The 11,920-nt window shown below is 34.9% G+C and overlaps 1 protein-coding gene across 4 annotated transcripts; it reads left to right on the top strand.

Annotated features, from left to right (window-relative positions):
* On the top strand, positions 1,929-9,154 carry LOC18778522 (probable bifunctional methylthioribulose-1-phosphate dehydratase/enolase-phosphatase E1 1). Of its 4 annotated transcripts, XM_020562986.1 has the most exons (13): positions 1,931-2,219; positions 2,809-2,945; positions 3,488-3,547; positions 4,184-4,279; positions 5,325-5,444; positions 5,637-5,726; positions 6,250-6,432; positions 6,637-6,792; positions 7,237-7,386; positions 7,469-7,570; positions 7,768-7,877; positions 8,017-8,135; positions 8,811-9,154. In XM_020562986.1, exons 1-13 carry the CDS (start codon positions 2,003-2,005, stop codon positions 8,900-8,902), a joined length of 1,632 nt encoding a protein of 543 aa, XP_020418575.1. In that variant the 5' UTR covers positions 1,931-2,002; the 3' UTR covers positions 8,903-9,154. The 4 variants fall into 4 exon arrangements, with proteins under 4 accessions (XP_020418574.1, XP_020418576.1, XP_020418575.1 ...); XM_020562985.1 differs by lacking the exon at positions 8,811-9,154 and having other exon boundaries at positions 1,929-2,219; positions 8,017-8,578; XM_007213857.2 differs by lacking the exon at positions 3,488-3,547.

Genomic DNA, 11,920 nt, shown 5'->3' on the forward strand with positions numbered 1-11,920 from the left:
GAGCGAATATATACTCCTGGTTTCGTCTGTATATATCTTGCTATAAAGCTTCCTTATATGTAGTTGTTTCTCTTACCTTTTGTTAGTGAGAAAAGTATATATGGCTATAACAAGGATATCCCTTCACCTATTCGTTACTTTGGCGATGCTTATCCTCCTTGCAAATATTAATTATGCAGGTGATTTGATTTTACTATGGAGAATGGGAGCACACACACTACGGAGAATGTTTTCATTTTACTGTTTAAAAAAGTGAAGTTCAAAGTTTGAGATATTATACATATATATATATATATATATTTGTGTGTGTATATAGCTGGATTACGATACCTAGTTTCATAACATTACTGCAATCCTAGCGTTCATTAATAAAGTAATATTTTATTTTATTTTATAAAATTAATAAAGTAAGATTGCAACAAATGAAAAAATAAAATGTCAAAAAAATGTGCATAAGTGCAAGTTGATCATAATAGTGAGTCCATCGAGTATTTAAACAGTATCACTGGTATAAAGAAAAAATGCCGAAAAATATATTTATAACAAAAAGAAGAAGAAGAAGAAAAAGGGTGCAATATACGTTTAACCAAGATGGAGATGAATTGCCACTAAATTTAATTAGAGAGTAGATTTTTTAGGATTTATCCATAAAGACCCCAAAACCTTACAACGTTATCTAAATATTCCGTTTGAGAAACTTGGGGGCTACAGCCCAAAAAAAATTTCTTAGCAGACGAGGCCTATTAATGTTTTTATTTATTTTTAAAATGGAACATCTCCCCACCTAAACTCTCACCTACATCCCACTTTCAACTGGAAGAAACACTTATGTGAAATGGAGATAGTAAAATTTTGTTCAGTCAATCACCGTATACTATGTGTGATAAATTTTTTACGTGACAGTCTATAATTGGTTAAAAATTGCAACAAAACAGTGTTATTTCCGTTTCATACAAATTTTAATATCCAAACGGAAGTGCTTTGAGGTGCCTTGTATGCACAAATTAAAATACTTTGGCGATATCCCGATATATTTGATGACGCATCTATTTTTATCTAGGCATTGAAGTACTTTTAGATACTTCATCCAAATGTACCATAATATCCTTTGATATATAGCCTCAACAAAATGAAAATGCTTAAATTACCCATCTACAACAATATCAAAATATAACGCATAAATCTGAATAAGGACATAGGTAACATAGGCATGTGGTGATGCAAAGATGGCAGGAAGTCATGAGTCATGCCTTTTTTTCTTTTCTTTTTTTTGTGTGGTAAATATCACGATATGTTCCCACACTTGAAGGGTGAGATTAATTCTTGCTCAGAGTTCGGCTTGCCCTTCGCTTTCTAATTGGTTTCGAATCCCTGTTAGTTAGGCACCAAACAGTCCACCAACTGGAAGTGGCAGTTTGTCAAACGCACCACACCTTGTGATTCATGCTTTTTTTTTTTTTTTTTTTTGGATAGCTGGGTCTTGCCCATTTTAATTCCTTTTTTGTTTTTCTGTTTAGAAATCAAATAAAATATTTAAAGGGTTTGTGCTAAAATAGCATTTGTTCACAACTTTTAGCTCCTTCCTTGTACACTGTCTCTTTGTTGTCCTTATAGTTCCCTATTTATTGTCTCTATAGACTATAATGTCTCCTTAATGCAATAGGGTTATTTTAGAATAATTTATGAAAAGGGCTATTTTAGCCAATTTCACAATATTAATAAAGTAATTTCACATAAGAATTAGCTGACGAATGGAGCAAATTTTGGTCACACACCTACAAAACAAAAGTAACAAAACAGACTTTGGCACAAGTTTGGTCTTTTGCCCAATCAAATTCGGCATTTCACTCACCAGCTGGTAACACAATCATTTATAAAGCTTTGAACTTTCTCATAATTTTTTTTTTTGTTCTTTTGTTACTTTTTTTTTTTATTCAGATACTTTGAAGGTAGCCTAGTATTGAAGCTCAAAAATCTCTCTCTCTCTCTCTCTAGACTCGCAATGGCGGCAGTGGCAGTGAACGGAGCGAAACTCGGTACGGCTTCGCAGGCTTACTTGGAAAGCAGAGCAGTGAGCGACACCAAGGTTCTGATATCAGACCTGTGCCGCCAGTTCTACAATCTTGGATGGGTCTCAGGGACTGGTGGTAGCATCACAATCAAAGTTCACGATGATTCTGTGCCTAAGCCCCAACAACTCGTAATCATGTCTCCCTCTGGTATTTTTCACTCAATTTTCTACAGCTCCTTTTCTGGGTTTTCTGTTTTTGGTTTCTGGGTATTCATTGTTTTTGCTCCGTTTGTTGTATGTGTTGCTTGTTTGTGTTTCTGATTTCTGTATAGGTGTTATATTAGCTAAAGTTTATGTTTTGGATGTTCTTTTTGGTTGTTTACTTTCTGGGCATTTTTAATTTATGCCGAATGTTGAGTCTTTTTGGCTCTTCTGTGTTGTTTTGTCGTATGAGCTCAATATTGCATATGGTTTGGAATGTTATGTAGGCGTTCAAGCACAGGTGGGCTTTTTATTAATGAAAATTCATTGTTAGCATACTTTGTTATGTGCTTGTTAATTATTTGTTTTCGGATATGCCTCATTCAAGCTTAAAGGCGAAATTTTTTTGCCTTATGGCGTTTATTCTCTGCTAAAACAAGTGTAATAGCTCACTGTTGGTTTGGTTTTGTAGTCATTGAATGAGAAGTGAGTTTATCCATTCTTGTAGAATATGGTTGCACTGTAAGTACATTCTCGATATGTGTCCTTTTATGGGTTTTCTGGGCTTAATTTTTCGTGTGTTTGTTATGTGGTAGGCGTTCAGAAGGAGAGAATGCTACCAGAGGATATGTATGTGTTGTCTCCAAATGGGTCTATCTTGTCTACTCCATCTCCGAAGCCGTACCCACACAAACCTCCTAAGTGTTCTGATTGTGGTCCACTTTTTATGAAGGTATCAGTTCTTTGTGCTTCTTATAAACACTATACTTACATGGATGGTATAAAGTTAACTATGACTATTGTCTGATTTTGACAAATCAGTTATCAGTCAGAATATTTAAAAACTCTGAAATGGCTAATATGCTCCATTCTGCAAATTTATTATTTGGGCCCATATCTGATTATATGGTTAGGACAATAATAAAAGATTCTGAGATTCTTTTGGGTATATGTGCTGTAGTAAGTTGGGTATTGGGCAAACTCATAACTTTTCAGTGGCCATAGCATTTTATTCCCATATTCAGTTGCCTTATCTATAGTTGCTAAGAACAAGAAGATAATAGATCAAAATTTAAAACCTTAACTTTGTGGGAAGCTAAAGCTGCTAAACTAGGTGGAGGTTGTAGTTCCAAATATTGAACATAGCCAAGGAAATTCGATAATGAACCAAAAAAGAAAGAGCTTCTATATGTTATCTTTTCCTACATTCCATTAGCAACCAAAATAATCACTCATGAAGACTTTGATTGCTTATGACTATTGGATCCCTATCAGAATATAGCCAAGAGGCGATTGATTTCGCGGAGAAAAATGTCAAGGAATCTCAATTACAAGGTACAATGCAGAGTGATTTGGAACTTACATGATTTTGGATGTAAACGGTCATGAAGACTCATCTGGATCATGTGAATTGGGATAGCAGTCTGAAATTTAGTCATTGGCTGAAATTCTAGAGCTTCTTATGTAAAAGAAAAGGCAAAAGAAGTCGTAGTTTGAAAGTTAAATGCTGTGGTTGACATGTGACATGTGAACTACTATTACTATAAGCTATTTCCCTTTGCCCACACTATTTATTTCACTATTACTACATATAAAACTGTGTTCATTGGGTTATCTTGGTTCCAGTGTTCCATGTTGGATGTTAGTGCTCTTTTTTCTAAGTAATAAATTTTCTTTTCATTTGTTAGTTTTGGAGACATGTTGAAACTAATGTTGAGGAACTACTATTTTCTATATCTTTCAGGCCATTTTGCTTCTTGAAGGCAATTCAACAGCTTCAAACATACAATTTTACTAAAACATTGTTTAACCTTGTAATGCCAGCCACTGATCTTGTGTCTCTGTGTTTTTTCATTCCATGTTATGACGTATCCTATTTGTGGATGTTGGGGTTCATGAATACTCACCATTTGGTAAGGCTGACCTCTCTTTTGAGAAGTTATGGTTGACATATATTCCCTTGTTTTCCAGGCATATGAGATGCGTAATGCTGGGGCTGTTATTCATAGTCATGGGATAGAATCTTGTCTTGTAACAATGATCAATCCATTAGCAAAAGAATTCCGAGTAAGTTTTTATTCCTGGTATCCATTAGTGAGGATATTAAGTGCTAATAATTACACACAAACACAGGGACCACATGTTTTTATTCATTGCTGTCTATATCTTTCTTTTCCCTTTTTTTATGTTCACCTCCCTTTGCACGAAAAGTTGGATTTGTCTTCATTGTATTGACTCCCTCTTTCAAGATCTTTTGAAAATTAATTAACTTTCTAGCTTCTAATAGGGGTATGTAGAATGAAACTTTGTAGTAATACGATAGGAAATGCAGCCAACATAAGATAGAAAGAAAATTGATATATTAGCTGTGAGCTAAGATTTGTCTGATGCAACTGTTTCTGCATCTGTTAGCGTAAGATTTGCATGTGATCTCATTGCTTTCAAACAATTGAAGGAGTTTCTAGATGATGGAATTTCAGCTGCTTATTTCACAGATAAAAGTACAATAGACTTTCCCTTAGTATATTACGTTAATAATATTATTTGGTTTCTTTCTTATCTCAGAAATGATCTATAAGATCAGAAGTCCTTGAAACAGTATGCTTTTCCTTGAGCAATACTTTGATATCTTTGTGTATATAGTAGAATGAGGATTAAAGCAGAGTACGGGCTCCAGAAATTTGGGTAGTTCAAGCGTAATTCTAGCTTGAAAATGAAACCGGAGTCAATGTGAGGAGTGGAAACTAGGAATGTCACATAAATTTCTAGTTATATTACAAAATAGAACATCAAGCAGGAGACAATATCAAATTACTAGTAAAATGTTGCATTCATGAATTGTAATATTAGTTAGAAACTTAGGAGAACATGTGCAGAATAATGGCAGTGAAAGTCTAAAGGGTATCTTCATTTTAGAGTGCCAAGAGATAACTCAGTTAATGTGTTGTGATGGACTGTTTACTTGCTCTCAAAAGCCAATACATATATATACATTTTTTTTCTTTCGTTGTGGTGAGTCTAGCTCTTCCTCTGTGTAATTATTCCTGCCTACTGTTACGGGTTGTCTCTTTTAATAGTTTGCTTTCTTTTCTTGTGGTATACTAATGTGCAGATTACTCATATGGAGATGATCAAAGGAATCCAAGGGCATGGTTATTATGATGAACTTGTGGTTCCAATAATAGAGAACACTGCCTATGAATATGAGCTGACAGAGTCTCTTGCCAAAGCTGTATGTTCAAGTTTTAAACTTATTTTGGTGTAGTGATCCTATCAACTTTTGATGACATAAACTAATATTATGATGGACTTCATCCCAGTGACACATGGTTGCTTAAGTTCATACATGGCACAATTATGTACTTAATCCCATTGCACTTCATTTTATTAGTTTTGCTTGATTGCTTTCTTTCATGTTCTATAGATTGAAGCCTACCCAAAAACAACAGCTGTGCTTGTTCGTAATCATGGCATCTATATATGGGGAGACTCATGGATCAGCGCTAAAACTCAGGTGCGTATCTTAGGGAATAATTGTTGATTTTGCAGTATGTGATGCCTACAACTGCTAGTTAGGCAACCAGTGTAAATATTAAAGGTAAAAGAATCACTTGTGCATAAGGGGTTGGGCATTTTGTGTGCTATATCATACTTGTGTATGCATGCTGTTTACTGAAAGTTGCAAGTTTATGTTTCTGTTCATATGAATGGTGTTATAAAGTCGCCACAAGCAGCAATTTTATGAATCTCAATTGCATCTTAAGCTTGGTGATAAAACTAAAGCTACAACAGGCAGTGTCCTCTTCAAGCATGGATAGATTTTGCCAAAAGAACCAAAAAGGGAGAATGGGAAAAAAGAAAAGGAAAAATTTCAGATATGTAGCGTACTTATCTTTCTAGTTTCTACCAATATATATTGATGTCTAAAAGTATTTATCTAAAACTATGGAGCCTCTTATTCTCTTAGTGGCTTAAAGGTTCATTTTAATGCTTTCTACTCAATTCTGGTATATATATTTCTTTGTTCTTTGTTTCAGGCTGAATGTTATCACTATCTCTTTGATGCTGCTATCAAACTTAACCAGTTGGGTTTGGACCCGTCTACTCCAATCCATGGTCCTATACAAAATGTCAAAGGAGTTTTAGGAAGTGGTATTCACAGAAACATATCTGTGAATGCTGGGACTGCAGCTTCAGATAATAAATCTGACCCGTCACAAGTGAGTTTAATTGTTTATTTCTCTAGGTTCTACTCTAATTTCATTTACTTAGAAACCTCACCTTTTCTGCTTCTTTATATGTTTTTGTGTTTGAATGCAGATATTGCCTTTTGGTTGAGAAATTTGATAATTAGCATTTCACAATTTCTCATATAAAACTAATGTCTTTTTCCAGTTCTTTATGTATTTTGTGTTTTTCTGTAGCGTTGCATTGTTCTTGACATTGAGGGAACTACTACTCCCATATCGTTTGTGACTGATGTTCTGTTTCCATACGCCCGCAATAATGTTGGGAGGCATTTGTCTGCAACATATGACACTGCAGAAACTCAAGATGACATAAAGTTGTTGCGCTCCCAGGTAAGATTTTTGTTCAGGAGTGCTGTTTTGTTGACTGTACACCTGTATGTAGCCACATTAGTTTGCAGCTGTTAATTCTGGGTCAGTAGTGCACCACATGGTGTGTGAATACACTAGGATGCTGCCACAGTAGGTCATTGAAAATTTCATGGTAATAGCATTGCTTTAGAATTAAAGTAGTCCCTTTGAGTTTGACTTGTGCTATGAATACAATTACTTTTTTCTCTAAGAGTGCAAATATAATTAATTTTGAAGTGAGAAAACCAAAGTTTTATCTTTCAATCCCTGCTAGAAGTTAAAACTGGAAATCTTTGACTACTCTGGACTCAGGCTAGCAATTTAATGTTTTATTTAAAGAGTTAAATTTGTCGTGCACATATCAAATTCACAGAAGTAAGCTCGACACTTTGAAATGATAATTGAAGTTTTATATCTTTATTATAGGTTCAAGATGACCTGGAAAAAGGTGTTGTTGGTTCTGTTCCCATCCCCTTGGATGATGTAGGGAAAGAGGGGGTTATTGCAGCTTTGGTTGCTAATGTTGAATCGATGATAAAAGCTGATCGGAAGATCACTGCCTTGAAACAGTTGCAAGTAAGCAATTTTTTGTACTTAAAAGGAATTTTCTTGCTATGTTGCGTATCATTTGGGATATAACTGACTTCCGGCTATGCAGGGACATATCTGGAGAACTGGATATGAAAAGAAGGAATTAGAGGGAGTAGTTTTTGAGGATGTACCAGAAGCTCTTAAGAAATGGCATGATTCTGGCATAAAGGTGATTATCCTATTTTCATTTTTCTTCGCATATAAATTGCAATCTCTGAGGATGGTCAAGTTTTAGTTCATGCGCATGTTTCCAGTTTCTTTGGTACATATGCTAACTAGACAAATTAGATTAGATTGAATTCCTTGATGAAGTTGATGTTTCATTTCTTGAAGACATACCTTAATTGTTGAAATTTTGTGCGGCAGGTGTACATATACTCTAGTGGTAGCAGGTTGGCACAGAGACTTATATTTGGCAACTCAAACTATGGGGACCTAAGAGAATATTTGTCTGGATTTTTCGACACCACAGTGGGGTACATTTAAAACTCAGAATCTTTTTCTTCTTTTAAAAAATATTTTTACTTAACATGAATGTATATCTACTTCCAGCTTCCTAATTCATTTCAACGTAGCTAAAATCTCTCTCTCTCTCTCTCTCTCTCTCTCTCTCAGGAACAAAAGGGAAAGTAGCAGTTATGCTGAAATTGTACAATCAGTTGGAGTTGATAAGCCATCACAGGTTTTATTTGTGACAGATGTCTTTCAAGAAGCTGTAGCTGCAAAGGAAGCAGGTAATGAGTTGACTGTTTTACCCCACCCCTCTAGAGAAAATATTAAATGTAATCAGGTGTATAAACCCTCCTATCAACAACCCGGTCATGTGACTAGCACGTGACCACTTATTGTTAGACAATGGTGTATAAACCTGTAGGATTTTCTCCCTTTGTGTATTGGCAATCCACACTAGGAACCTCTCCCCTACCACAGATTGGGCTAGGACCTTCCCTACCACCAGTTTCTGTTATTATTAGTGTCTGGGAAATCGGTAGGTGCTCACAAGAGTTCTGGATAGTGCCTATGCGGACCTTGTCATCCTTAGAATGGGGATATGAGTATGCTTGCAAAGGGCATGGCATCATACACTATCATGGTAAAAGGTCTAGCAATGGCACTGTTTCAACATTACAATTCTTATGTACTTTAGAAGGATAAATAAATAATTTATTGTTCTGAAGATATGAGAACCACCAGAAGATCACTATAATCGAAATATCTTAATGCCCTTTATTTTGTCATGGAGACCTTTGACAGAAGATTGATAACCATAGTAGCTACACAGTTTTCTATCCTTGCTAGTTCAATAATGCTCCAACATAACAAAAACTGAAAAAGAGAAGGAAAGATGAACAATTGTGATTCAGTTTTTGTGTTGAGATTGATGCTAAGATACTTTTTTTGTGTTTCAGGATTGGAAGTTATTGTATCTATCCGACCAGGGAATGGACCTCTTCCAGAAAATCATGGGTTCAAAACAGTAAATTCTTTCTCGGAAATCTGAATGTGTGCATTGTAATCATATAACATGAAATATATATTGCCATGAATAAATACATAATAAAATATACAACTTTTCCAGGTTGTCAAAAAATAGTCTTATATAGGACCTTGACTTGTAGACGAGGTCTCAGGTTCAAACTTCCTGACATCTTAGTTGTGTTTGTATGAGAAATTCTTCTCTCCGTTAGTTTAGACTATCGTTTGTACTATAAAAAAATATAAAAAATGCATCACCGTGTTTCTTGGATTTTTATTTTGTTTTGTTTTCAGTTTAAATTGCTTGGTAAAAGACGCTACTTTTGTAGCTGTGTAAGCAGTTATAGTCGTATCGTATGTAGCTCTAGTTGGGAAAAGACTACTTCTGTGGGTGTCTAAGAAGTTGACCACTCTAATAAAAGCACATAAATCCTTAACTAGGTTTATAATCTGGCATGCACATTTACAGCTACCAACTAGTCCTATAATGAAAGAATTTTATTGAAGTTGCCCCCGACATGGTCCCAATAATTTAGGACAGAATCTCTCTTTAATCAGTGTCAGAGATTTTACGGGTTTTTACTTTTCAAAAAATAATTTGATTTCCTCTTCTTGAGGCTTGTCATGTCTCCAACTTCCCATTACCCACCTAAGTTTTTTTAATTAAAAAAAATATATATATATATATTTTGGGGGTAAAACACACCCCCGGAAATATTAAGAAATGCATAAGTTTCCTTGATGAATATCAAGATTTCCAATTTGTAATAAAATCCAGGACTGGTTGAACATCCCAATAAAAGCAACAAGCCTTGTCAAGCTAAAACTGGTACAAAAAAGACAATCTAGTTTGCATCAAACTGCAAAAAGATCTTGGCGGTTTTTCAGTTCAACGTACCCTATGTCCAGACCAGACCAGACCAGACCAGACCAGATACACACACAATGACAGAATGAGTGTTTAAATAGGAAAAGAAAAAGTCTTCACATTTTCTCTGCAGCTTTGTTAATTCAATTGTACTCTATTTTCTCCTTTCCTTCTCACTGTCATAACAAAAGCCCCACCTTTTGTTTCTTCTTTTTCTTTCTTGCGTCCACACATTGAGAAAAAAGTTGTTCTCCAAGTCAAAAGAGTCTACATCACAATAAAACTCAAATGAAGAAAAAAAGAGAAGGAATGTTTGGATGAGTTCCTTCTGGTCCGCAAGTCTTTATATCTCAGCACAAGGTAAGCTTATACATAAATGGAAAACCCTAACTATAAAAAAGTGCAAGACTTTTCTTTTCATGTAGATTGACATTTTGACATGAAAGTTTAGCTCTTCATATCTAAAGTACTACCAAGGAACCGTCACATTTTTAAGTAATTAGAAAAGCCTTGTATGATGTTTTGAGATAAACTCTGGATACGTGTAATAATTGTGGAACTTATTTTGTAGACCGAGTGTTGTCTATTATTCATTAGCATGATTGATTAATGAAATATATAATTAATGGCTGCTATGTATTTTTTTACACAAAGACGATAGTATTTCTATTAATGGTGAGGGATGAAACAAGCACAAAATCAGACTATGTCTTAAAGGATTAGGCGAGTATCTTTACACCAAATTAGCGTTATTGGTCGTCGGCTAACTATGTAGCCTACCCTCTCAATCGCAAGCAGGAGAAGGAACCTAGCCTCCGATAAAGCACCCCCGTCCCCCTAGGATCATACCCGTAAAAATTCCCTTTTACAATCCTCAAACAAAATATTTGAAATAAAATCAAGAGTCGGATATATTTGGCTTTTATTGTGTTGATCCATAAATGACATGGTAAATCCGTATAAGTCGTGCAAGCAATAGCAAGCTTCTCCCAAAAAAAAAAAAAAAAAAAGATTTCTCCATTGAATACATCGATAGGTAGATATCATCCCATACCCCATAACCTAAGAATTCCCCAAGTGAAATTCTGAAACTTTACACAGCTGGAACTGGGATAGGATTCTGAAAATCTTAGGTCGAAAAAGACTATCAAACTAAAAAGGCAGTGATCCAAAAAATAAAAATAAAATTTGCATCTGACAATTTTTGTACTTTTTCTGTCAACATAACAAATAATATAGGGCTTCATAAATCATGCTTCCCTCTCCCCAAAAGTCTCTCCTGGTAAGGGGGAAAAAAAAATAAAAAGACCAAAGTACCCATGGACCCTGGTCTACACATAAGAAGAGGACTAGTCGTAGTAGAAACTAGAAAGTGACTTATAGCCAATTTTGCTATTTCTCAATAAAATAAAATGAAATGACATCATTTGAATTTCAGATCAATGCCAATTCCACCAGAAAGAACACATCATATATACCATACTGCATTGAAAGTTAACACCTGCAGTAGAATACTATTGCAGTAGCTCAACAATTTGCAACAACAGCTGACAGAAGAAGACCATATGATATTATGAGTAGGTGGAAGTTTCATATATGGCCTTGGTGAATGAGAAATGTGGTCCTCCCTCTCTCCCTTCTCAATGGGAAGAAACATTTATATGAAATGGGGACGCGGTGCCACGCGTGATAACTTTTTTGTGGTAGTATGTGATTGGTCGGGATGACAAAACAGTGTTATTCCCGTTTCATACAAATTTTTCTGCTCAATGAGGGACCCTAATTAAAAACCCTTCAACAAATTGAATCCCACTCTAAGATATACTCAACTCAATTAAATTCTTTATCAATCTGGTAATTATCAGTAAACACTTCATAACACACCCTCATCTTTTGAAAAGTCCTCTCTCACCACACCCACACATACACACACACATTCATAACATTAAAACAAAAACTTAAAAAGAAAAAGAAAAATGCATTTCTCTTGGAGGAAATGTCAAACTGATATGCAAGTTGGTAAAACGATAATCATATTCCCATTCATATGTGCACCCAGATTCCATGGAAAATTGATTTTCAAACTTCCATTGGTGCTATAGAAAATAACTAATAAAAAAAAGAAAAGAAAAATAGCCATAAAAATGCAAAATAAAAAATAAATAACGAAGAATA

This window comes from Prunus persica, chromosome G4 (assembly GCF_000346465.2).
Source record: "Prunus persica cultivar Lovell chromosome G4, Prunus_persica_NCBIv2, whole genome shotgun sequence".
NCBI lineage: Eukaryota > Viridiplantae > Streptophyta > Magnoliopsida > Rosales > Rosaceae > Prunus > Prunus persica.

Bases quoted from the DNA above. Each gene is read 5' to 3' on its own strand.
- LOC18778522 (XM_020562985.1), top strand. From the start codon at position 2,003: ATGGCGGCAGTGGCAGTGAACGGAGCGAAACTCGGTACGGCTTCGCAG. The intron at 5,727-6,249 runs GTGCGTATCTTA...TCTTTGTTTCAG, and splicing joins GGATCAGCGCTAAAACTCAG to GCTGAATGTTATCACTATCT. The intron at 6,433-6,636 runs GTGAGTTTAATT...GTTTTTCTGTAG, and splicing joins ATAAATCTGACCCGTCACAA to CGTTGCATTGTTCTTGACAT.